Below are 26292 nucleotides of genomic sequence, written 5' to 3'. Positions count from 1 at the left end.
AGTGACTGGTGTAATGCTGGAAACCTGCGAAGGGGGAATTTGATCCTCATGGATAGACAGGTTTAGAAGATCAATGAAGTCGATCTCCTGATTTATGTCAGCCGGCGGTAGGGGGGACTCTGACTCCAGTCGGGCTCTTTCTTTCCTGATTTTATCAATTTGTAATCTAATCCTGGCTAAGTGAGCTCTAGTTTCTTCAGGATTAGTTGGAGCTGGTGGTGTTCCCGTGGTTAACACTGTGCCCCTAGACGTGGAAGGAAGGGAAACATCTGGATTTGAATTACAACTGGTGGAGTTTGTCTGCAGAAAGACTTCATCTACCAGTTTGTCAATGTGATCTAAAGGTTTAGAAGGTGCACAAAGAGTTGCGATTGGACCATTGATTATACCATGCTGCAGTATTGGATTTTTGACTATCTCTTGGTGGGTGTGAATATCGGAATTCACTCTATCATTTTTATCATTTTTGTCAGTTCTATGGAACCTGCTATTAACATAGCTTTTTTTACTGAAATTATTGTAACCCGTGGAACTGTGCCTCCTGAAGCTATTATTTCTCGGGGGAAGAGGAACAACTGCTCCAGGGGTGGTAGAGTTGACCTGATGCCTCTCATGCCTGTCCCTCTGTAGCTTTTTAGATTTTCTAATAATCGTGTCATGTTCAAGTTGCAAAAGCCGGGTATTAATCCCTGAATTCAGATTCCTGAATTCTGGGTGTAAAGAAAAGACAGAAAGTTCATCATACAGTTCAGCAATCCTAGCCATGGAGGCTGTGGCTATATTAGTCCTCTTTTCATATAAGCATGATAACATACCTTGCATGCACATAGTGAAGAGCTTGTCCCATTTGACCGTAAAGTCCATGTCCTGTGGAAAAGGTGAAGCTTTTTGGATCTGAAGCCCTTTAGGACACAATTTTTCATCCATATAAATGGACAGGAATCTCGCATCCAAGCTATAGTGCAACTCCTCTTTTAGATGATCCTCCAGGGAATGAAAGAGTTTCCTCATTCGGGTAGTGTCCTCCTCAGAGAAGATGATTCCTGAGTCCATATCAATATCAGGATTAGGTCCATCCTGGGATCCGACAGTCTGAAGTATAAGCCTTTCTCTGGACGATAGGCGGTTATTGTAATAATCCATGTTGCTTGTGGATGGTGGGAGATGAAGGAGCCCTCTGCTGCCGATGTCCCCAAGGAGATAGGGTCTGGAGGCCTGATCTCTTCGTCCGAAAACAATATAAGTGCTAGAGGTGGGGAGACAGAAGGCGCAAATAGGGTCTTATCCGATAAACCAGAAACGACAGAAAGTTATGGTAACACTCACCTGATCAGGTTGTGCCAGTCACAACTCCTGAAATCGCATGTGAGTGTCAGCTTGGTTAGAAAGCAGCGGCCCCGTGAAACAGCAAAAATCATATATGAATAGGAAAACGGGTTTAAGCCGCGCTGAAAAACCACTGGTGCAGGATTAATAAAGAAGTTTCTTTTTTATTACAGCATTTCCAACGCGTTTCAGAGACTGGAACCGTCTCCTTCCTCAGGGAAAAAAGAAATCATGCAGCTGTCTAACAGTCAAGTGTTATAAAGGAGAATGAAGACTGCCACGTTGACAGCCATGACGTCATCCACCCACTCTGCCTTCAGGGCAATGACTCATAGACACGTGGAGAATATACAGAAAAAAACCACAATTAAAAACAACAAAAAGTTGTAAAATACAAATTACTGCATGCAAATGAAAATAAAAATATACATTTTTAAAATTTTTAAAACAAGTCTTTCGTGGTCCATTTTTGACATATAGAATTTAAGATCTACAAAAAAAAGGGGGGGGTTAAAATGGAAATGGAGAGGTACGAACCTATGGCCAAAAACTAGTATGCATGGGGATTAAACCACCAAACTATTCCTCCAAATGTATCCGGTTGGATTGGTGGAAATGGGGATGGAATGACATGAAGTGGCACAAAGAGATCAATTGATGAAGGCAAGCGCCCTTAAGACATGTGAAAATGTAATAAATTTCCATGTATATATGAACTGTAGAATTGTGCAAGTACAAAACGTGACAATTTGTTAGATCCATTAGATGCATCAAGCTTTCCTGCTTGGAAGGATCAAAATGAACAATTTGACACAAAAAGGGGCTGATGTTAAAAGATCTGACATGAAATGGAAAGAAACCGCATCTATAGAAGGGAGCAAGTGCCAGTGGAGACGGGGTGAAATAAGTTCAGACCGTGGGAAAAAATCAACTGCGCAAGCGCATGGAAGGGATATAACCTTGCTGGGGTGAGAAAAGTTCAGACCGCAAGGAAAAGTGCTCAGTGGCACAGAGTGGAGCGTGAATATACCAGTGAAAACACTGTGCAAAGGTGGAGGGTGTTCGTAGCTAATAATTAAACTGATACAATTGTCGGGAAGAGTGATGGATCCCAAATGGGGGTAAAATACTTATGGAAATAAAACACTCCAAAAAAAAGGGTTTTTTTTCACCAAGATAAAGAAAGAAAAAGGGTGGAAATCATACGGGGATGAGGAGTACATGAAGCTGACGGAAATACCGGCATTTCTATATAGGAGAGGAGTCAGGAGAAAAAAGAAAGGTCCGAATGTGTTTATAAATATTAGGAAATATTAAGAAAAATAAAATATATTACATATAAAGATGATGAGTCATTAATACCGATTATTATTATCTTTTGAATTTATTTAAAAGGGAAAGTATTGAATATTAATAGATTAATACTTTAAAATTGAAGCGAAAAACACGCTGGAAAAATGAAACTAGCGAATCATGAACATATGTTAAAAATGTAAAAATTACAAATGGCTTGCCAAAGGCACTGTGGAGGACAAAGTCCCTTTACTCATAAGAAAGGATGTTTGTCCCTTTTTACATTGAAATGTGGCTATTCACAAAATTGCACCATGACCGATTTTTAAAATTATAAAAGTATGAAAAATCTTACCCGTAGGTTTGGATTACAAATATCTAGGGGCGGTTTGCATTGCCAGGGCTATAAAAAGACTAAAACAGACCATAAAACACTGATTTTAAATAGAGTAAAAAGCACCAACAACAGACATAAAGGTATTAGACAGCACATTGACATGGATGTAAAATAATAAATTATGAATTAATAAATTAATAAAATAAATCGGAGACTTCGTTAAGGCCAAATGGTTTCAGGGTATTTAATTTATAAATCCAGAAAGTCTCTTTTCTGCTGAGGGTTTCAGCCCTATTGTGTACAGCAGGGTCAATCTGTTCAATTGGTGTAACTTTAAAATCAGGATTTTTATTATGCTGTATAACACAATGTTTAGAAAGGCCATGTAAAAGGAAGCCCGTTTTTATATTGTGGCGATGCGAATTTAATCTGTTGTGTAGTGCTTGGCTCGTTCTGCCCACATACTGTTTGCCGCATATGCAATCAACCAGATAGATAACAAAATTTGATTGGCATGTCAAATGATTTTTTATCTTAAAAGATTCCTTCCCATTGGATGCGCAAAAAGAAGTTCTCCCATGGTGAATGGTTTTACAACACAAGCAATTTCTGGAGCCGCATCTAAATACACCCACTGGGGCTGAAAAAGAGTTTTTTAAGGTGGGTTTAGACCTTAATTTGCTGGGTGCTAATATATTTTTGATGGTGGGTGCTCGTCTGAATGTCACACCCGGGGAGGGAGGAAGTATAGGACTCAGGATGGGGTCATTCCGTAGGATCTCCCAATGCTTGGCCAGGATATTTTTAATCGACCTATTATCACTACTGAAGGTAGTGATAAGGTTCAGGCTGAAATCCTGCTTGGCCTTTTTTCTAACACAATTATTGGTGAGAGTGCTTTTATCATTTCTTTGCTCAATGGGGGGCAAACTTGAACGGGTCTTAAGGCCCCGTCACACTAAGCAACATCGCTAGCAACATCGCTGGTAACGAACAACTTTTGTGACGTTGCTAGCGATGTTGCTGTGTGTGACATCCAGCAACAACCTGGCCCCTGCTGTGAGGTCGTTGGTTGTTGCTGAATGTCCTGGGCCATTTTTTAGTTGTTGCTGTCCTGCTGTGAAGCACAGATCGCTGTGTGTGACAGCGAGACAGCAACAACTAATGTGCAGTGAGCAGGGAGCCAGCTTCTGCTGAGGCTGGTAACTAATGTAAACATCGGGTAACCAAGAAGCCCTGTCCTTGGTTACCCGATATTTACCTTTGATACCAGTCTCCTGCTCTCACTGCCTGTGCTGCCGGCTCCTGCTCTGTGCACATTTAGCTGCAGCACACATCAGGTAATTAACCCGATGTGTGCTGTAACTAGGAGAGCAAGGAGCCAGCGCTAAGCAGTGTGCGCTGCTCCCTGCTCTGTGCACATTTAGCTGCAGCACACATCAGGCAATTAACCCGATGTGTGCTGTAACTAGGAGAGCAAGGAGCCAGCACTAAGCAGTGTGCGCTGCTCCCTGCTCTGTGCACATTTAGCTGCAGCACACATCGGGTTAATTAACCTGATGTGTGCTGTAACTAGGAGACTGGGGGCTGGTCACTGGTTGCTGGTGAGCTCACCAGCAACTCGTGTAGCCACGCTCCAGCGATCCCTGCCAGGTCAGGTTGCTGGTGGGATCGCTGGAGCGTCGCAGTGTGACAGCTCACCAGCAACCTCCTAGCAACTTACCAGCGATCCCTATCGTTGTTGGGATCGCTGGTAAGTTGCTTAGTGTGACTGGACCTTTAATGAGGTCTATTTGCTTTAGTTTAGAGGATTCTTTAAAAGCCCTCCGGATAAGGGGTTTGGGGTATCCTTTTTCCTCAAAACGTTGTTTCAATATAACCACCTGATCATTAAAATCATTGTCCTGAGTACAGTTCCTCCTGATTCTTTTGTACTGGTTTAGAGGGATATTCTGCAGCCATTTATTGTAATGTTCACTATTGTAGTCAATGTAGCTGTTGGCATCAACCTTTTTGAAATGGGTTTTGGTGAAAATCTTGTGGTCCTGGTGGAAAATGACCAAATCTAAAAAGTGTATGCTATCATGGCATACTGATGAAGTGAAGTTGAGACCCCAATCGTTGCTGTTAAGGTCATCAAGGAGAATTGTGATGTCAGAATAGCTGCTGTCCCAGATAATGAACAGGTCGTCTATGAACCTTTTATAAAGGACAATGCCCCCTTTGTGCCGGCTACCCGTGATAAAAATCATTTCAAAAATCCCCATGAACAAATTTGCATAGGAGCATGCAGCCTTCGACCCCATGGCCGTTCCGAGTAATTGATAATACCAAAATGACCGCTCCACTTGTCCCTTTTCTCCCATCGGCCAAATTCCCAAAAACTAACCTAATAACGGATTTTTTAACCCCAAAACCATCTACCAAGAAAAGAAAAAGCACTATAGAGGAACAAGAGCAGGGCTCAAGTCTAAACAAAAAAGAAAAAAGGGCCATCTAAATACTACCATTATTAAAGGCGTTCCAGACTCCAACACCTCAGTATCTGCAGATTATTATAGTAATTCCACTAGGGACACCAATAATATTTTTAATCTTTCCAATTACACTCTTAGTGAAGCAGAAAATAGGGTACTTAATAAAGGTCTATCGTTTTGCCCCTCATTTAGATCCAAAGATTTTGATACTTTCTTGGATGTTCAAAGCTTCGTCAGGAGGCTGACACTAAAAAGGCATTTTTTACTCAAAGGTGAAAACACCCCTTCCATCACTACTGCTGAGAATACCCCATTTCTCCATGTGGCAGTCAAACCTAAATCCAGGTTCTATCCAACACAAAGTAAAGGGCATTTTTTAAAAACGTTTTGTGATTTGGTGTTGTCAGATCTCAAAGAAACCATTAATCAAAAAAGGAAAACTAAATACAATCTATCCTTTTGTGAAAGGGAAGCCCTGTCAACCTTAAAAAATAATAGTACCATAGTCATTAGAGCAGCCGACAAAGGGGGTGGAATTGTAATCCAAAACCGTACTGACTACCTAAAAGAGGCCCATCGGATTCTGTCAGACCCGATCTACTATAGAATTGCAGATAGAGTGGAATATGACCAGGCTATTGTTGCCTATAATATGCTCATCCACAAAGCAATTGAAAGGAACATCTTGAATCCCACTGAAAAGAGATTCCTGCAAATTAAAAATCCAATAATGGCATTTTTTTATCATCTACCCAAGATTCACAAAGACATCCAAAACCCCCCAGGTAGACCTATAATTGCGGGTATTGACTCTTTGACTTCCAATCTTGCTAACTATATAGATCTATTCCTGCAACCATATGTGGTAAGATTAAATAGCCACATTAGGGACTCTGCTCATCTCATAGAGAATATCAGTGATATTGTATGGAAAGATTCTTACGTGTTTGTAACCATAGATGTGGCCTCTTTATACTCAAATATACAGCATCATCTTGGCTTGTTCTGTATTTCCCTATTTCTGGAGAATGATGCTAATATTCCACTTATACAAAGGAGTTTCATTCTGGAAGGCATGAATTTTATTCTTCACAATAATTTTTTTACTTTTAATAATGTAATATACCATCAGCGACTCGGAACGGCCATGGGGTCGAAGGCTGCATGCTCCTATGCAAATTTGTTCATGGGGATTTTTGAAATGATTTTTATCACGGGTAGCCGGCACAAAGGGGGCATTGTCCTTTATAAAAGGTTCATAGACGACCTGTTCATTATCTGGGACAGCAGCTATTCTGACATCACAATTCTCCTTGATGACCTTAACAGCAACGATTGGGGTCTCAACTTCACTTCATCAGTATGCCATGATAGCATACACTTTTTAGATTTGGTCATTTTCCACCAGGACCACAAGATTTTCACCAAAACCCATTTCAAAAAGGTTGATGCCAACAGCTACATTGACTACAATAGTGAACATTACAATAAATGGCTGCAGAATATCCCTCTAAACCAGTACAAAAGAATCAGGAGGAACTGTACTCAGGACAATGATTTTAATGATCAGGTGGTTATATTGAAACAACGTTTTGAGGAAAAAGGATACCCCAAACCCCTTATCCGGAGGGCTTTTAAAGAATCCTCTAAACTAAAGCAAATAGACCTCATTAAGACCCGTTCAAGTTTGCCCCCCATTGAGCAAAGAAATGATAAAAGCACTCTCACCAATAATTGTGTTAGAAAAAAGGCCAAGCAGGATTTCAGCCTGAACCTTATCACTACCTTCAGTAGTGATAATAGGTCGATTAAAAATATCCTGGCCAAGCATTGGGAGATCCTACGGAATGACCCCATCCTGAGTCCTATACTTCCTCCCTCCCCGGGTGTGACATTCAGACGAGCACCCACCATCAAAAATATATTAGCACCCAGCAAATTAAGGTCTAAACCCACCTTAAAAAACTCTTTTTCAGCCCCAGTGGGTGTATTTAGATGCGGCTCCAGAAATTGCTTGTGTTGTAAAACCATTCACCATGGGAGAACTTCTTTTTGCGCATCCAATGGGAAGGAATCTTTTAAGATAAAAAATCATTTGACATGCCAATCAAATTTTGTTATCTATCTGGTTGATTGCATATGCGGCAAACAGTATGTGGGCAGAACGAGCCAAGCACTACACAACAGATTAAATTCGCATCGCCACAATATAAAAACGGGCTTCCTTTTACATGGCCTTTCTAAACATTGTGTTATACAGCATAATAAAAATCCTGATTTTAAAGTTACACCAATTGAACAGATTGACCCTGCTGTACACAATAGGGCTGAAACCCTCAGCAGAAAAGAGACTTTCTGGATTTATAAATTAAATACCCTGAAACCATTTGGCCTTAACGAAGTCTCCGATTTATTTTATTAATTTATTAATTCATAATTTATTATTTTACATCCATGTCAATGTGCTGTCTAATACCTTTATGTCTGTTGTTGGTGCTTTTTACTCTATTTAAAATCAGTGTTTTATGGTCTGTTTTAGTCTTTTTATAGCCCTGGCAATGCAAACCGCCCCTAGATATTTGTAATCCAAACCTACGGGTAAGATTTTTCATACTTTTATAATTTTAAAAATCGGTCATGGTGCAATTTTGTGAATAGCCACATTTCAATGTAAAAAGGGACAAACATCCTTTCTTATGAGTAAAGGGACTTTGTCCTCCACAGTGCCTTTGGCAAGCCATTTGTAATTTTTACATTTTTAACATATGTTTATGATTCGCTAGTTTCATTTTTCCAGCGTGTTTTTCGCTTCAATTTTAAAGTATTAATCTATTAATATTCAATACTTTCCCTTTTAAATAAATTCAAAAGATAATAATAATCGGTATTAATGAATCTTCATCTTTATATGTAATATATTTTATTTTTCTTAATATTTCCTAATATTTATAAACACATTCGGACCTTTCTTTTTTCTCCTGACTCCTCTCCTATATAGAAATGCCGGTATTTCCGTCAGCTTCATGTACTCCTCATCCCCGTATGATTTCCACCCTTTTTCTTTCTTTATCTTGGTGAAAAAAAACCCTTTTTTTTGGAGTGTTTTATTTCCATAAGTATTTTACCCCCATTTGGGATCCATCACTCTTCCCGACAATTGTATCAGTTTAATTATTAGCTACGAACACCCTCCACCTTTGCACAGTGTTTTCACTGGTATATTCACGCTCCACTCTGTGCCACTGAGCACTTTTCCTTGCGGTCTGAACTTTTCTCACCCCGGCAAGGTTATATCCCTTCCATGCGCTTGCGCAGTTGATTTTTTCCCACGGTCTGAACTTATTTCACCCCGTCTCCACTGGCACTTGCTCCCTTCTATAGATGCGGTTTCTTTCCATTTCATGTCAGATCTTTTAACATCAGCCCCTTTTTGTGTCAAATTGTTCATTTTGATCCTTCCAAGCAGGAAAGCTTGATGCATCTAATGGATCTAACAAATTGTCACGTTTTGTACTTGCACAATTCTACAGTTCATATATACATGGAAATTTATTACATTTTCACATGTCTTAAGGGCGTTTGCCTTCATCAATTGATCTCTTTGTGCCACTTCATGTCATTCCATCCCCATTTCCACCAATCCAACCAGATACATTTGGAGGAATGGTTTGGTGGTTTAATCCCCATGCATACTAGTTTTTGGCCATAGGTTCGTACCTCTCCATTTCCATTTTAACCCCCCCCTTTTTTTGTAGATCTTAAATTCTATATGTCAAAAATGGACCACGAAAGACTTGTTTTAAAAATTTTAAAAATGTATATTTTTATTTTCATTTGCATGCAGTAATTTGTATTTTACAACTTTTTGTTGTTTTTAATTGTGGTTTTTTTCTGTATATTCTCCACGTGTCTATGAGTCATTGCCCTGAAGGCAGAGTGGGTGGATGACGTCATGGCTGTCAACGTGGCAGTCTTCATTCTCCTTTATAACACTTGACTGTTAGACAGCTGCATGATTTCTTTTTTCCCTGAGGAAGGAGACGGTTCCAGTCTCTGAAACGCGTTGGAAAGGCAGCATGAAAACAGACAGTTGTGCTGCGGATTTCTGGGAGCTCCTGCGGATATATCCGCAGGACACTTTCTCCGTGGGCACATAGCCCAAGGCTCTTATCTGCCACTACTGGCTACCCTGTGCCCCTCTCTCCCTCTACTTTCGTAAGGCACTGTACATGCTGTAAAGGTTTATCATGCTATCTGCAAAAAAGCCTTGTACACACACTATCAAACCACATGCCGCATAAGAGCCGCAGTACTTTCATGAATATTTCTTATATACCACATGTCTTATCAAATGAATGTTTCTGAGACTTTATAATATGATTTCCAAACACTCTCCTATCTTATCTATATTTAAAAAAAAAAAAAGATCATCATTTAACTACCTTTATAATATAAGTCTTAATATTTGAATAAACTAGACAATTTATAAGGGATATAACAATGGGAATAAATAGTCACGTATGCGAGATCGCTGTGTCAGTGTGCACAAGCCCAGGAAAGAGAGTGAGAGAGCGGAAAAAAAAGGAATCGTGTACATTGACCCAAAATATTCACTATACATTATCTCTGAGTTGAGGTGGAAAACAACATGTCAAAATGAATAAATTCACCTATACTGCAAAATCAAGTCCCTGCGGATATTTCAACCTCCAGCCTGTCTGGAGCCCAATGCAAACATCCAATAAGACTCTCTTCCCAAAAGCAATTTCCTATAGTTTCCTCCTCTGGTGGGTCTTCTGACTTTCTCAATAGCATTGAACTTAAAGAATTTATTTTCTCCCCTATGTACCTCCATAAAGTGACGAGAAACTGCAGAAATGCCCACTTTGGGTGCACCTGTGGCATCCGCGACATGTCTTCTAATTCTCTTTTTTTTTAACGCACCTACAGTGCAACCCACATATTGTTTAGAACAATCCGTGCAAGTAATGAGGTAGACCACACCAGAGGAGCTGCAATTAAGAAACTGCTCCAGCGGATACGTTTTCCCATCAACTCCGGAGGCAAAATTCTTGCATTTATTCACAAATGTGCAACACAAGCATATGTTGTGTCCACATTTGTAGAATCCATGAATACTGAGCCAGGTCTCTGATGGCATATCTGCTGAAATTTCAGATAGACTTGGGGAAACCATACTGCTTATTGTTGGGGCTCTTTTGGGGATGAAATCAATCTTATTATTTTCCAAAACCGTTTTAACCACTGTGTCAGTATACAACATCGGCAAAAAAAATTTGATTTTCGCAACAATTTCATAATAGTCCTGGCTATAATTTGTTATAAAATTAATTCCTCCCAAATCATTACCATTTAGTTTCTGTTTGATTTTTATCTAGAATTAGAGAATTTCTTTCTAGTTTTTTCACCTCCTCTAATCCAGTTTTTAACAGTGATCCAATCCTTTCATTCAAAGACCCAATACTGGCCACTATGGGCCTAAATTTAGGGGAACCCCCCCCCCCTTCCTTATGGATCTTTGGTAGGGAATGAAAGCTGGGGACAATTGGATTTTCTATGTACAGAAAATCAAAACTTTTTTGTGTAATCACCCCATACTTAGACCATCCCTCAATAATTGAAAGAGATCTCTTTGAAATTTCAAAGTGGGGTCCCCCTCCAAAATGTTGTTGAATCATCAAGTAGTTCCAAATTGCATTTTTATTATTATTATTATATATTATTATAGCGCCATTAATTCCATGGCGCTTTACAAGTAAAAAGGGTATACATAAAAACTAGTACAACAATCATCAACAGTACAAAACAGACTGGTATAGGAGGAGAGAGGACCCTGTCCGCGAGGGCTCACAGTCTACAGGGAATGGGTGAGGGTACAATAGGTGAGGACAGAGGTGGTTGCACAGTGGTGTACTGGACTGAGGGTTATTGTAGGTTGTAGGCTTGTCGGATGAGGTGGGTCTTCAGGTTCCTCTTTAAGCTTTCCACTGTAGGAGAGAGTCTGCTATGTTGGGGTAGAGCGTTCCTGAGTATGGGGGAGGCACAGGAGAAATCTTGTATGCGATTGTGGGAAGAGGAGATGAGAGAGGAGTAGAGAAGGAGATCTTGTGAGGATCTGAGGTTGCGTGCAGGTACCGGGAGACTAGGTCAGAGATGTAAGGAGGAGACAGGTTGTGGATGGCTTTGTATGTCATGGTTAATGTTCTGAACTGGAGTCTTTGGGCGATGGGAAGCCAGTGAAGGGGTTGTCAGAGTGGTGAGGCTGGGGAATAGCGAGGGGAGAGGTGGATCAAGCGGGCCACAGAGTTTAGGATAGATTGGAGGGGTGCAAGAGTGTTGGAAGGGAGGCCAGAGAGCAGGAGGTTGCAGTAGTCGAGGCGGGAGATGATGAGGGCATGTATTAATGTTTTTCCGGATTCTTGATTAAGGAAGGCAAGGATCCGGGAGATATTTTTGAGTTGTAGTCGACATGAGGTGAAGAGGGCTTGGATGTGTGGCTTGAAGGATAGAGTCAAGGGTTACTCCAAGTCAATGAGCTTGTGAGACTGGGGAGAGTGAGCACCATTTGAGGTATAGTTCAGTATCCAAAATTATAATCGCTCCTCTCATGTCTGCTTTTGTTTTTCCTCAATTCATTTAAGGCATTGAATCTCCCGGACTATAGTTTTTTTAAATTTTTTTTTAGTCCAAGTTATAGGGATAATTATGCTACATAATTCTATCAGAATCCATCCAATAGGATATTGTGCATATAAGAAATATGTGATTTTTTTATGCACTATATAGATCGGTGAATACTGTATATGGAGATTTTCCCATAATGGAATACTAGATCCTTAAAATATACACATGGTACAACCACATAGAGCTTGGATTTGGATAATCTACGGATGATTTTCTCCCAAAAGAGTGTCTCTGGTATCTGTATTTATTTCTATTGAATCAAGCCTATAGCAAAAATAAAGTCATAAAGTCCTACTAACATCTACTTATTAAGACATATGGTATATAGGAAATATTCATGAGGGCATTGCGGTTTCTATAAATTTTATATATTGACAGTAGGTTTATGAAGTTTTTATCTTTTTTATGATGAAAAAATAAATCTGTGTAACATATACGTAATATAAGTTTGTATAGTTGGTATTTGTACAGTTTACTGCTCTTCTGACAGTGTCTAGTTTTTATAGATTCCTAAAATGAACCAGATCGTGGAATTTAATGAAGGCAAGAAAGAGTTAACAGGATCTGCACCAGCGGACATTTCATTTCACATGTGGTGTTGAGTATGATATGAATGAAATGGTTGTGGAGACACGGGGGTCAGTGGGTGCTCTCTTGTGGAGACACGGGGGTCAGTGGGTGCTCTCTTGTGGAGACACGGGGGTCAGTGGGTGCTCTCGTCCGCTGGCCCGGCCGCCTTTAGAAAGACAGCGTGGCCCAGGGCTCATCCCAACTGAACGCCCGACCTCCTTAACCGTGGACTGAACACTACTCAGACAACACAGGGTGAGGGAACCACAATGTTAAGACTTTATTGGATCCCCAATCAATTAACGGCATATGACACATAACCAGAAAAACCACAGAATGTAACCAGCAAGTTTCTCGCCCTTCCGCTGCTCACCAGGGATTAGAATGTCCGTGCCTCAGAGCTTCCAGGGCTACTTACTCCAAACCAGCAGCACCCCGCTTTCGACGGGCACCACCAAATGGAATATCGCCGGATTTAGGAGTTGGCTGAGGACCGCAAAGCCTGTAGGCAGGTGACTGGATTGTCTCAAGCTGGATTCCTTCCTTAGGTAGTCCTTGGTATCTCAGCGGCATCCTTGCATTCGATGCTGAAGTCCATGTAGTATAATAATCCAGGTTCGGTTATGGCTTGCCAATCGGATCCGAAGATCCTAGATTGGTATCATGTAGAAAGAGTCTGCCCGGGCAATGGACAGTCCTCCATCTTATACCCCTGAGCTCTCCATTCAGACCATTGGAGACTTCACGATTGGTGGATAAGACTGGGCTCTTATTGGCTAGATTTCAAGCTGTATATAAAATATCCCTAGCAGTAATGGTCTCTGGCAGAGACGAGGGAGTGACAGCTAAGTTACATTGCATCTAGCAATACACGTAATTTAATGGGAGGTTCGCAGACTTGATTTGTCTGGATATCTGACCTTCACTGACCAATGCAATTACATGAGTCAACAAGAACTTTAACACAAGACTCCTAAAGGGTACTTTACATGCTGTTACATCGCTAGCGATCTCGTTAGCGATATGAAATTCTAGATCGCAAGTGCGATCTCGAAAGATCGCACATGCTTAAAATGACCTATGTGTGATCTCGAAAGATCGCACTTGCGATCTAGAATATGAGATCGCTAGCGATGTCGCAGCATGTAAAGTACCCTTAAGAGTCTTGTAGAAACAATGAGGAGCTTATCCTCCGTTTATAAACAAACTATCATCATGTCTGGCTGAATTTTAAGAAACTTAACCCATGCTAGGCACTGACAGAGTAAAATGTCGTCACAATGGTCTTTTTAAACTTGGCATTTATATTATTCAGTTACATGACTAAGACCATGTAATAAGGTCAAAATGCATCTGTATAATATAGAATTACCTATATGTAAAAATTTGCGCTGAACCACAACAATGCATTGAGAAATAATGTTTTATTCTGTTTTATTCTCCACTCACACCAAAAATATAGAACCTCTGCTAAAACATCACATAACATAAAAAACAAATATACAAGTACTTGATTATGATTTAAAACTACTGATTATAAATCTCAAGAAAGGGTTTTATATGAATCTTTACAAAATACACAAAAGCCCATAATATAGATGAATAATAATTTGTGTTACTACACCAGAGTCCTCAAATGTCACTTTGAGTCACGCACTTCACATAAGCTGCAGTTGCCTTTATAGGGTTAAATATTAACACCACATCTAGCGCATTAACGCCAGATGTGTCCAAAATGTAACAATTCAGCAGGCAATGAAAGTCTCTGCACTATATGTTTGTTTCTTCAGTGCAAGGCTCCAGCAGATTAAAGACAACTTATGCTCTGTGGATTTCAAAGTGTGCCTGAATACAAGTTTACAACGGGACACCACAGATTCTTCCTTTGCAGGCTCCTGGATTCCTAAAAAGCAGATAACACTTCAGTGTTTAAATAACACCTTGAATACACAGGCTCCTACACAGTTCCTTGAGGAAGGGGACCGGCAACGCCCCCGAAACGCGCGCGTCGGATCAAGCTCATTTGCACCTACTTTCTTTCTACGGCGGAACAGCCGGATTGTGTGTGGATTCAAACCTCCAAAGCTTAACTCTGCTGGAAAGAGTGAATGCCCTAATCAATTCTTCGGAATCTAGAAGGATTTTGTACCTTGGAGCTCTGCTGCAAACTAAAAGCCTTGGCGGTATCTCCACTACAGGAACGCAGGAGCTTACATAGGGGAGGAATCACTGCACCCCCGCTGAAGATTCTGCGATCAGGTACCTTTAATAATAACCCACAATATAGAGACTTGTCTACCGGTTAAAGTATTAATTTACCCGTGGCAGAATAAGTGGACTGTGTCCTTCATTCAAACTTCTTACCCGGGAAGGCATTTATACCCTGGAGTCCCGTGGTTGGTAATCAAGCGGTGTCTGCTTTCTAGGAATCCAGGAGCCTGCACAGGAGAAGTTTACAGTGCCCTGCTGTGGACCTGCAATCAGGCACAATTAAAAACCGGCAGCGCAGAAATTCCTTTAATCTGCCGGAGCCTGTGTATTCAAGGTGTTATTTAAACACTGAAGTGTTATCTGCTTTTTAGGAATCCAGGAGCCTGCAAAGGAAGAATCTGTGGTGTCCCGTTGTAAACTTGTATTCAGGCACACTTTGAAATCCACAGAGCATAAGTTGTCTTTAATCTGCTGGAGCCTTGCACTGAAGAAACAAACATATAGTGCAGAGACTTTCATTGCCTGCTGAATTGTTACATTTTGGACACATCTGGCGGTAATGCGCTAGATGTGGTGTTAATATTTAACCCTATAAAGGCAACTGCAGCTTATGTGAAGTGCGTGACTCAAAGTGACATTTGAGGACTCTGGTGTAGTAACACAAATTATTATTCATCTATATTATGGGCTTTTGTGTATTTTGTAAAGATTCATATAAAACCCTTTCTTGAGATTTATAATCAGTAGTTTTAAATCATAATCAAGTACTTGTATATTTGTTTTTTATGTTATGTGATGTTTTAGCAGAGGTTCTATATTTTTGGTGTGAGTGGAGAATAAAACAGAATAAAACATTATTTCTCAATGCATTGTTGTGGTTCAGCGCAAATTTTTACATATAGGTAATTCTATATTATACAGATGAATTTATTTCTGGGCATTAAAGGGTTTTTAGCCTAGTAAAATTAGCTGCAGAATCATTGCAACATTGGGTCTAGCGCTGACCCTTATTTTATTGTTACTTAAGGTCAAAATGCGTCGCTAGTCTATTTTTCTCCCCTGTCTAGGGGCTGTCTGTACCCACCTTATACAATTTTTGTGCACATGGAAATTTTCTTTGAAGAATGCCTTCCTTTCTGCACTGGATTTTTTATCATAGGCCTTTTAAAGTACAACTTTGCTACACACTTTAGAATTTGTATGGATTTGTGTGTTTCTATGTGTATGTTTGAGGTTATATTATTAAAAACTGATAACTTCAATTTTATTTATGGCAGATGACGGTACCAGGAGTTCAACACAGAATGCTAAGGGAAGTGAAAGTCACAAAGGAGAGAAGCCATATTCATGTTCAGAATGTGAAAAATGTTTTGCTCAGAAATCACATCTTATTATACATGAGAGAATTCACACAGGAGGGAAGCCATATTCATGTTTAGAATGTGAGAAATGTTTTGCTAACAAATCAAATCTCATCACACATGAGAGAATGCACAAAGGAGAAAAACCATATTCATGTTCAGAATGTGGGAAATGCTTTGCTCAGAAATCAAGTCTTATTACACATGAGAGAAATCACACAGGAGTGAAGCCATATTCATGTTCAGAATGTAGGAAATGTTTTGCTCACAAATCAAATCTTGTTAAACATGAGAGAAATCACACAGGAGTGAAGCCATATTCATGTTCAGAATGTGAAAAATGTTTTGCTCAGAAATCCGATCTCATTACACATGAGAGAATTCACACAGGAGTGATGCCATATTCATGTGCAGAATGTGGGAAATGTTTTCCTGACAAATCAAGACTTAATAGACATGAGAGAATTCACACAGGAATTAAGCCATATTCATGTTCAGAATGTGAGAAATGTTTTGCTCAGAAATCAAATCTTATTACACATGAGAGGATTCACACAGGAGTAAAACTTTATTCATGCAAAGAATGTGATACATGTTTTGCTACCAAATCGGATCTCATAAAACATGAAAGAATTCACACAGGAGAGAAGCCATATTCATGTTCAGAATGTGGGAAATGTTTTGCTCAGAAATCAGATCTTGTTAAACATGGGGGAATTCATACAGGAGAGAAGCCATATTCATGTGCAGAATGTGGAAAATGTTTTGCTAAAAAATCAAGTCTTAATAGACATGAGAGAAGTCACACAGGAGAGAAGTCATATTCATGTTTAGAATGTGGGAAATGTTTTGCTCAGAAATCATATCTTGTTATACATCAGAGAATTCACACAGGAGTGAAGCCATATTCATGTTCAGAATGTGGGAAATGTTTTGCTCAGAAATCACATCTTATTACACATGAGAGAATTCACACAGGAGTGAAGCCATAGTAGGTGAATAGAATGTCCGTGTTAGTAAATATTAATAGATTTTTACTATCTGTTAATAAAGAGTTCATTTTATTTCCTGGGTCATTATGGTTGTGTACTTTATGATAAATCATTTGCAAACTATTCATTTTTTACGCGCTTTTTTTTTTATCTATTTTTGATGGGGGAGAAAACTTTTTTTTTAAATTTTTTTTATAGCTAAGTTGTACTCTTTTTATTCATCCATTTGTGTATTGGTTGAATGAGAGCAAAATCTTGTTAAATCTACACTCCATTTTGTCTTTGTGTAAGGGTACCGTCACACTTAAGCGACGCTCCTGCGATCCCACCAGCGATCTGACCTGGCAGGGATCGCTGGAGCGTCGCTACATGGTCGCTGGTGAGCTGTCAATCAGGCAGATCTCCACAGCAATCAGAGATCAGCCACCAGCAACCCGTGTAACGACGCTGTGCTTGGTAACCATAGCACACATCAGGTTACTAAGCAAAGCGCTTTGCTTATAGTTACCCGATGTGTACCTTGGCTACGTGTGCAGGGAGCCGGCTTCTAGAAGCTGCGGACGCTGGTAACCAAGGTAAATATCGGGTAACCAAGCAAAGCCTTTGCTTGGTTACCCGATGTGTACCTTGGTTACCAGCGTCCACAGAAGCCGGCTCCTTGTTCCTTGCACATTCAGATCGTTGCTCTCTCGCTGTCAAACACAGCGATGTGTGCTTCACAGCAGGAGAGCAACGACCAAAAAATTAACCAGAGCTGTGTGTAACGATCAGCGATTTCACAGCAGGGGCCAGGTCGCTGCTTAGTGTCACACATAACGAGATCGCTGATGAGGTCACTGGTGGGTCACAAAATTTGTAACTCAGCAGCGATCTCGCTATGTGAGAAGTACCCCTAAGAGCCTGTACTCCCGTGTCTCCCCTGGTGTAATGCAGCACAGACTTCTGTTTACTTTAGGCTAAGTTCACATTTCCGCTGTTTTGCATCAGTCACAATCCGTAGCCTTGAGGAATTACGGTATCCTGCAAAATATTTCGCAGGAATCCTGTTTTTCCCAATAGACTTCTATTAGTGACGGATTGCGACTGATGATGCTGCGTTGCATCCGCTGCGTCGCGGTCAGTCGTTTAACTGACCGCCGGGTGGGAGCAATGCAGCCTGTAACGTTTTTTGAGTAGCGCGATCCGTAGGATTTTGCTGCGCTTGCGCTCTCTGGCTCCCTGCCCCCGTAACCAGGATAAACATCGGGTAACCAAGCAATGCACTTTGGTTAGTTACCCTATATTTACAGTGGTTACGGGTGCAGGGAGCCTGCGCTAAGCGGTGTATGCTGGCAACCAAGATAAATATCGGGTAACCAAGCAAAAAGTGCTTTGCTTTTAGTTACCCGATATTTACCCTGGATACAGTGTGCAAGGAGGCCGACACTTCACCACTCGGCTCCGCCCCCTCCCGCACTCCGCTTGTGTACACACACACTCACTTGTCCCCAGCCCTGCAGTCCCCGCGGCACTGAAGCCCTCAGCTCCACGGCCCCGCTCGGCTCCGCCCCCTCCCGCACTCCGCATGTACACACGCATGTAGACACACACACACACACACACTCACCTGTCCCCAGCCATGCAGACCGCGGCACTGACGTCCTCAGCTCCGCCCCCCGAACTCCGCCCCCAGCACACAACGGAGTCCGAAATTCTTTTCTTTGTCATCCGTTGTACAACGCATCAGTCACATGCGTCAAGTAACGCATGTGACTGATGCAAAACAACGGAAATGTGAACTTAGCCTTAGATAAGGACATGTATAGTTTGTTTCTTTGTTAAAAGTGAAGTTTAGGAACGTGAAACTAAAAAGTTTGTATAGTCTTATATAAATGAGTGACGATTATATAATACTTTTTCTTGTTGGAGGCAAAGAGAGGGCTACGTCTGATACTTTGTCTCAAAGCGACGTCTCCTTTACTTACATACATACATACATACATACACGATCTCTATAATTTAATTAGGAACACACACACACTCTATGTTCCATGCTGAATGGCGACAACAAAACCTGGTGCCTGAACAGCGACCCACTATTCCTGAGAATCTCTGATCCAACCACCTTCCATTCCTCAGAAAGACAACTCAAGCTGTATCAAAAGGTAAGAAGCTTATTCTTACAATATTCGAATTTGATTCTCTGCCGATTTTGCAAATTTTCCCACCTGCAAAGAATGGCGATGGCTGTAATTTTTATTGTAGGTAACGTCAACTGTGACAGAATAAACATAAATACAGAAAATTACATTGCATGATTTTTAAATAATGAATTTACATTTTATTACGTGAAATAAGTATTTGATACAATGGAAATACAGAACTTAGCATTTGGTAAAGAAACCTTTGTTTGGAGTTACAGAGGTTAGACGTTTCTTACAGTTCTTGACCCAGTTTGCACACACTGCAGCAGGGATTTTGGTTCACTCCTCCATATAGATCTCCAGATATTTCAGGTTTCTGGGCTGTCACTGAGTCTCAGTTCCTTCCAAAGATTTTCTATTTGGAAATGCTTTATATGAAGCCGCTCCTTAGTTGCCCTGTCTGTGTGTTTCGGGTCATTGTCATGCTGGAAAACCCAGCCATAACCCATCTTCAATGCTCTAATACCAAAAAGTTCTATTTTGGTCTCCTGACCACATGACCTTCTCTGGATCATCCAGATAGTCACTGGCAAGATTCAAATGAGCCTGGACGTGCTGGCATAAGCAGGGGGACCTTGCGTGCCCTGCAGAATTTTAATTCATGACAGCATAGTGTGTCACGGCAATATTTGAGAATGTGGTCCCATCTCTGTTCAGGTCATTGACCAGGTCCTCCCGTGTAATTCTGGGTTGATTCTTGACCTTTCTCAGAATTATACTTACCCTCTCCTTACATGGAGCCCCAGACAAAGTAAGATTGACAGTCATCTTCTGTTTCTTCCATTTTCCAATAACTGCGACAACAGTTGCTGCCTTTTCACCAAGCTGTTTGCCTATTGTCCTATATCCTATCCCAGCCTTGTGAAGGTGTATAATTTTTTATCCTCTGGTGTGTTTAGATAGCTCTTTCGTCTTGGACATAGAAGCGTGAATCCTCCCGGTACTGCTGCCGCTGTTTCCACCTCCCGTCCTGCGACATGTCCGCTCCCGTGCGGCGCCATGTCCAGACGGGAGGTTGAAGCAGCTGCGAAATCAAAAGTGAACAGTAGAAAAAAAAGTCATACTCACCTGTCTGCAGACTCCCGGAACATGGCCGCTCCCAGCTCCTCTTCCCGGTACCGCCACCCCTGCTCTGGCTGTGTGCAGACTCCCGGGATACGTCCGATAGCTGCAGGACCTGTCGCTGATCATCTGATGCGGTCACCTGACGGAATCAGCTGACAGTTTAGTCCAGCGGTGAGGCCGGCTTTTTACCACCCGGCCGACTTAAACTATCAGCTGATTCCGTCAGGAGACTTCATAAGCTGATTACCGTCGGGTCGTGCAGCGATCGGACGGGAGTCTGCACAGATGTGTGGTTTTTTTTTTTTCTTCCCACTGATGCATCAGCTGATTGTATAAACGGCTTTTATACAATCAGCTGCTGTCTCATGTGATTTACGTCCTTGAACCTGACACATCATCTGATCGCTTCGCCTTCCAGCAAACCGATCAGATGATATTGGATCTGGATTGGACGGCGCAAGACCCTTGACCCAGGATTACTGCGGAGGGTGGGAGTGGGGTTCTTTATTTCAATAAAGATGGAGTCACTAATTTTGTTGTTTTATTTCTAATAAAAATATTTTTCTGTGTGTTGTTTTTTTTTTTTATCTTTACTAGAAATTCATGGTGGCCATGTCTAATATTGGCGTGACACCATGAATTTCGGGCTCAGGGCCAGCTGATAATACACAGCTAGCCCTAACCACATTATTATCCAGCGAGCTACCCGTCACCAGGGCAGCTGTAAGAGTTGGATACAGCGCCAGAAGATGGTGCTTCTATGAATGCGCCATTTTCTGGGGCGGTTGCGGACTGCAATTCGCAGCGGGGGTGCCCAGAAAGAATGGGCACCCTGCGCTGCGGATTCCATCCCCAGCTGCCTAGTTGTACCTGGCTGGACACAAGAACTGGGCGAAGCCCACGTCTTTTTATTTTTTTTTAATTATGTCATAAAATTCATGCAAAAATTAAAAAAAAAAAAAGGCCTTCCCTATAATTTTGGTTTCCAGCCAGGTACAAATAGGCAGCTGGGGGCAGCCCATACTTGCCTGCTGTACCTGGCTAGCATACAAAAATATGGCGAAGCCCACGTCATTTTTTTTTTTTTTTGGGCAAAAAAAACTGCATAGTCCTGGATGGAGGATGCTGAGCCTTGTAGTTCTGCAGCTGATGTCTGCTCTCCTGCATACAATAGTGGATGGATGATGTTGAGCCTTGTAGTTCTGCAGCTGTCTGTTCTCCTGCATACACTAGTGGAGAATGAGGAATATATTGAAGAAGGAAATGACAGAGCCTTTTTTTGTTTTGTTTTTATTCTTCACCAATCTTTATTGGCATTGTTCCCTGAAAAAAAAAAACGCAGTGAACAAAAACGCAGCCATAAACGCACCAAAACTTGGTAAAAACGCATGTGTTTGACTTTTTTGTTGCGGGTGCTTTTTTTTGTGCGTTTTATGCGGCAAACAAATGCAGCGTCAAAAAAACACAGTGTGCGAACTTACCCTAAAGCTCCAATTCTTTCCTACTGCATGAGGATGAGGGACAACACGTAAAGGTATAACTCTATATTCTTTAACTCTTTTTGAATAACTATATGCCGGAAAAGGTGCTATATGAATCCTTTACAAAAACCACCCCTGTGTTCTACCTTTCTTTACCAACGTTATTGAGCAAAAACAATGTTCACAAGTCATATGCAGCTTGGGATATCTCCCTAAGCATCAGACGTCCTATATAGCTGTTATCAATAGTACACATGGAAGACATTACATTTTCAAGCGCCTCTGGCCAAATCAACAATGCATCATTACCATTTTCTTCCGAAAACTGGGTATTTACTTGAGCTAAGGATAATCTTGAACTATCTTCCGTTGGGCAAAAATGTGAATTAATCCTTGTACCTTCTATTTGCTGTTTATAGGCCAAAGCCCAACCTACAGTATCTGTTAATGCTGGTACTGAAAACAAAAATTCAAACTCAGTCTCAATACCTGCATACTGATTGCCAATATCAAAGAAAAGTGATATACCGCCTATACAGTCCCTCCACTGACTCCAATTCCATGAGTCACTAAGGCTAGGTTCATATTTTCCGTTGTTTTGCATCAGTCACATGCGTTGCTTGACGCATGTGACTGATGCGTTGTACAACGGATGACAAGTATTGGATGAGAAAGCGGATGGCGGCCGGCTATTGTGAACGATCAGTTGATTTCCCGGCGGCCGACTAATGAGAGCGATCAGCTGATCTCTCGGCGGCTGGCTATTGTGAAAGATTAGCTGATCTCCCGGACGCCGGCTAATGAGAGCGATCAGATCTCCCGGCGGCTGGCTAATGAGAGCGATCAGCTGATCTCCCGGCGGCGGGCTTATGAGAGCGATCAGCTGATATTCCGGCGACCGGCTTATGAGAGTGATCAGCTGATCACCCAGCAGACTGCTTATGAGAGCGATCAGCTGATCACCCGGCGGCCGGCTTATGAGAGCGATCAGCTGATCTCCCGGAGGCCGGCTAATGAGAACGATCAGCTGATGTCCCTGCGGCCGGCTAATCATTAGCCAGTTGCCGGGAGATCAGCTGATTGCTCTCATAAACCAGCTGCCGACTAATGAGAGCGATCGTTCCCAATAGCCGGTGGCCGGGCGATCAGCTGATCGTTCGGCCGCCGATGAGCATGCACAGTGAAAACATACGGATTGCGCTGCTCAAAAAACGTTACAGGCTGCGTTCCTGCCGCCCGACGGTCAGTCGTTCCACGACTGATCAGTCGGGCGGAGGATGCAGCGCAGCATCATCAGTCACAATCTGCTGCTCATATAAGCATATGGGAACAATGGAATCCGCCAAACGGATTCCGTTGTTTACAAGACCCGCGGATTGTGACTGATACAAATTGACGGAAATGGGAACCTAGCCTAGTGAGTCAACTTCTGCTCCGCAGCTATGCTCGAAGCTGCAGCTCACAGCCGAGTCAGGTACACTACTCACTCCCCCTTTTTCTTTGTTTTCCTGTTATATCACAATTTAACAGGGGAAGAAAAAAAATGACGTTATAAAATGACTTATGGGCTGAAGAGCAGAATTATACCAAGCAGATAGATCTTCAGTTAATGGGTTAGTATAGTTAAATAGATAAGGTAGAAAATAGAAGTAAAAAAAAATTATAGCAATTATACTTTACAGGATGATAATGTGTGCACAATTGAGACAAAACGAACAAACAATAAACATAAAACAACATCAGGCAATGTGCGCACGTTGCGTTCTGTGCAGTGCGGAAACGAACGCACCCTCTGGTAGACTGGACACTGCGTTTGTAAAAAAAAAAAAAAAAAAAATTGCATCCACAACGCATGTATTTTGGATGCATTTTCCAGGCATTTTGGATGCATTTTTGACAGTGCGTTCCACCGGCAATTCAGATTTGCTACATACCCGCTGACAGCAGACACACAGAGGCGGGCGATGAGAATGAACTCGGATGAACTTCACCCGACTTCATTGTCATACCGCCGCGCGGCTCTGTGTGGCGTCCTGTTTAGCGGTCACCCGTGAAGGACTCACCGGTGACCGCTAATCCCCTGAGTGACTGAAGTGAGCAGTGCGATTAACGCTGCCGTCACTCAGGTTACCCGCAGCTAGCTGGAGTCCTCCACCCGAGACCGCAACTTACCTGTCACGTCATCTCACTTCACTCGCTTCAGTCACTCGGGCGACTTGCTGTCACAGTTGGAGGATCCAGCGGTGGCCGTGGGTTACCTGAGTGACGTCATTGCTGATCATGCGGCTTACTTCAGTTGCTGCGTGGAGCTGACAGCGATCTGGTCTGTGACCGCTCTTGTCAGCTTCATGTAGCAGAGCTGAGAGCATCGTGGGATGTTGTGTGGATTACACCGGATCTGGATCGGTATTTGGGGGTTAATAAAGTGGTGAAAGAGGGTGTTTTTTTTTTTTTTTTCTTCCAAATAAAGGATGTTTTGGATGTGTTTGTTTATTTTCTTTAACTTACAGGTTAATCATGGAAGTTATCTCGGGGAGACGCCTGCCATGATTAACCTAGGACTTAGTGGCAGCTATGGGCTGCTGCCATTAGCTCCTTATTACCCCGATTGCCACCGCACCAGGGCAATTCAGGATGAGTCTGGTAGAGTCCCGGGACTGTCGCATCGACTGGATGCAGCAATTCTGGGCAGCTGTTGACTGATATTGTTAGGCTGGGGGGCTCACCATAACGTGGGGCTCCCCATCCTGAGAATACCAGCCTCCAGCCGTGTGGCTTTATCTTGTCTGGTATCAAAATTTGGGGTGGATCGCACATCGTTTTTTTTTTAATTATTTATTTTACTGCACGATAGACCCCACACCCCCCCCCACCGGCGACTGTGATTGGTTGCAGTGAGACAGCTGTCACTCAGTGTGGGGGTGTGTCTGACTGCAACCAATCATAGGCGCTGGTGGGCGGGGAAAGTAGAGAATACGAGATTGAATAATGAGTGGCCGGCATTTTCAAAAGAGGAAAATCCGCCGGAGCTTTGTGACAACTGTGCAGCGCAGCGCTGGTGATCGGGAATCGGTGAGTATGAGAGAGACAGACAGAGCGACCAACTGACAAAGAAAGACCCTACATCGGCACAGAGACACTGAAAACACCTGCGTTTTGTTTGTCAAAAAACATGCGGAACGCAATAAAAATGCAGTCCAAGTGCATTTTGGTTGCGTTTTGACCCACATCATTGATTTCAATGGGTTGAGAACGCAGCTACAACGCACAAAAGAAGTGACATGCTGCTTTTTTTTCCGCAACGATTCTTGGCATCCAAAACAACGCAGCGTGTGCATTTAATTTTTGTCGCTCATAGACTTTGCTGGGGAAGCTGAACGCATGCAATTTGTCACTGAAACGCTGCAGTTCAAAACGCAGCGTTAACGTGGGAAAAAACGCAACGTGCGCACATAGCCTAAAAGCTACCTGAGATTGCTAGTTTCCTGTTTATCTCCCCCCAGGACCGACTCGTTCCTTCTATCCCCTCTTTGAAGAGAAGACACTTTGAGATCAAAGGCTCAACTTACCCAGGTATGATGCTAGTACGTTCACTTCAAAGCGAGGGAGAATGCAGGGTTCAGTCTCGGACGGAGGCAAAGAGGAAAGTCCTCGAATTCCGGTTTCGGGGCTCGCTAAGGGCCTCCAAATGTTAGAGCCGTGGACTCTATTCCTCTCAGGTAGCAGTGTAGGATTGGACCGGCAGCCGTATCAATCTTCAGAAATCCCTTTCCTACCGCAGAGATTCTGTAGTGTGACTGCTCTTACTGCAGAGACTCCATAGCGTGACCGCTCTTACTACAGAGACTCCATAGTGTGACCGCTCTTACTGCAGAGACTCCATAGTGTGACCGCTCTTACTACAGAGACTCCATAGTGTGACCGCTCTTACTACAGAGACTCCATAATGTGACCGCTCTTACTACAGAGACTCCATAATGTGACTGCTCTTACTACAGAGACTCCATAGTGTGACTGCTCTTACTACAGAGACTCCATAATGTGACTGCTCTTACTACAGAGACTCCATAGCGTGACTGCTCTTACTACAGAGACTCCATAGTGTGACCGCTCTTACTGCAGAGACTCCATAGTGTGACCGCTCTTACTACAGAGACTCCATAATGTGACCGCTCTTACTGCAGAGACTCCATAGTGTGACTGCTCTTACTACAGAGACTCCATAGTGTGACCGCTCTTACTACAGAGACTCCATAGTGTGACTGCTCTTACTACAGAGACTCCATAGTGT

At 42.2% G+C, this 26292-nt stretch overlaps 1 protein-coding gene across 1 annotated transcript in view; it reads left to right on the top strand.

Moving 5' to 3' along the window:
• Positions 1–3536: 3536 nt before the first annotated feature.
• The window catches only part of LOC142259168 (uncharacterized), a 112859-nt gene continuing 90103 nt past the window's right edge, over positions 3537–26292 (top strand). Inside the window, exons 1-2 of the mRNA XM_075331673.1 lie at positions 3537–3616; positions 16197–17060. Of these exons, the coding sequence (XP_075187788.1) occupies positions 16409–17060 (652 nt within the window). The 5' untranslated portion in view covers positions 3537–3616; positions 16197–16408. The remainder of the gene's footprint in view (positions 3617–16196; positions 17061–26292) is intronic.

This window comes from Anomaloglossus baeobatrachus (genome assembly GCF_048569485.1).
Source record: "Anomaloglossus baeobatrachus isolate aAnoBae1 chromosome 5 unlocalized genomic scaffold, aAnoBae1.hap1 SUPER_5_unloc_3, whole genome shotgun sequence".
Taxonomy (NCBI): Eukaryota; Metazoa; Chordata; class Amphibia; order Anura; family Aromobatidae; genus Anomaloglossus; species Anomaloglossus baeobatrachus.
Note: the sequence above shows the minus strand (reverse complement) of the source record. Positions and strands in the feature narration are given on the sequence as shown.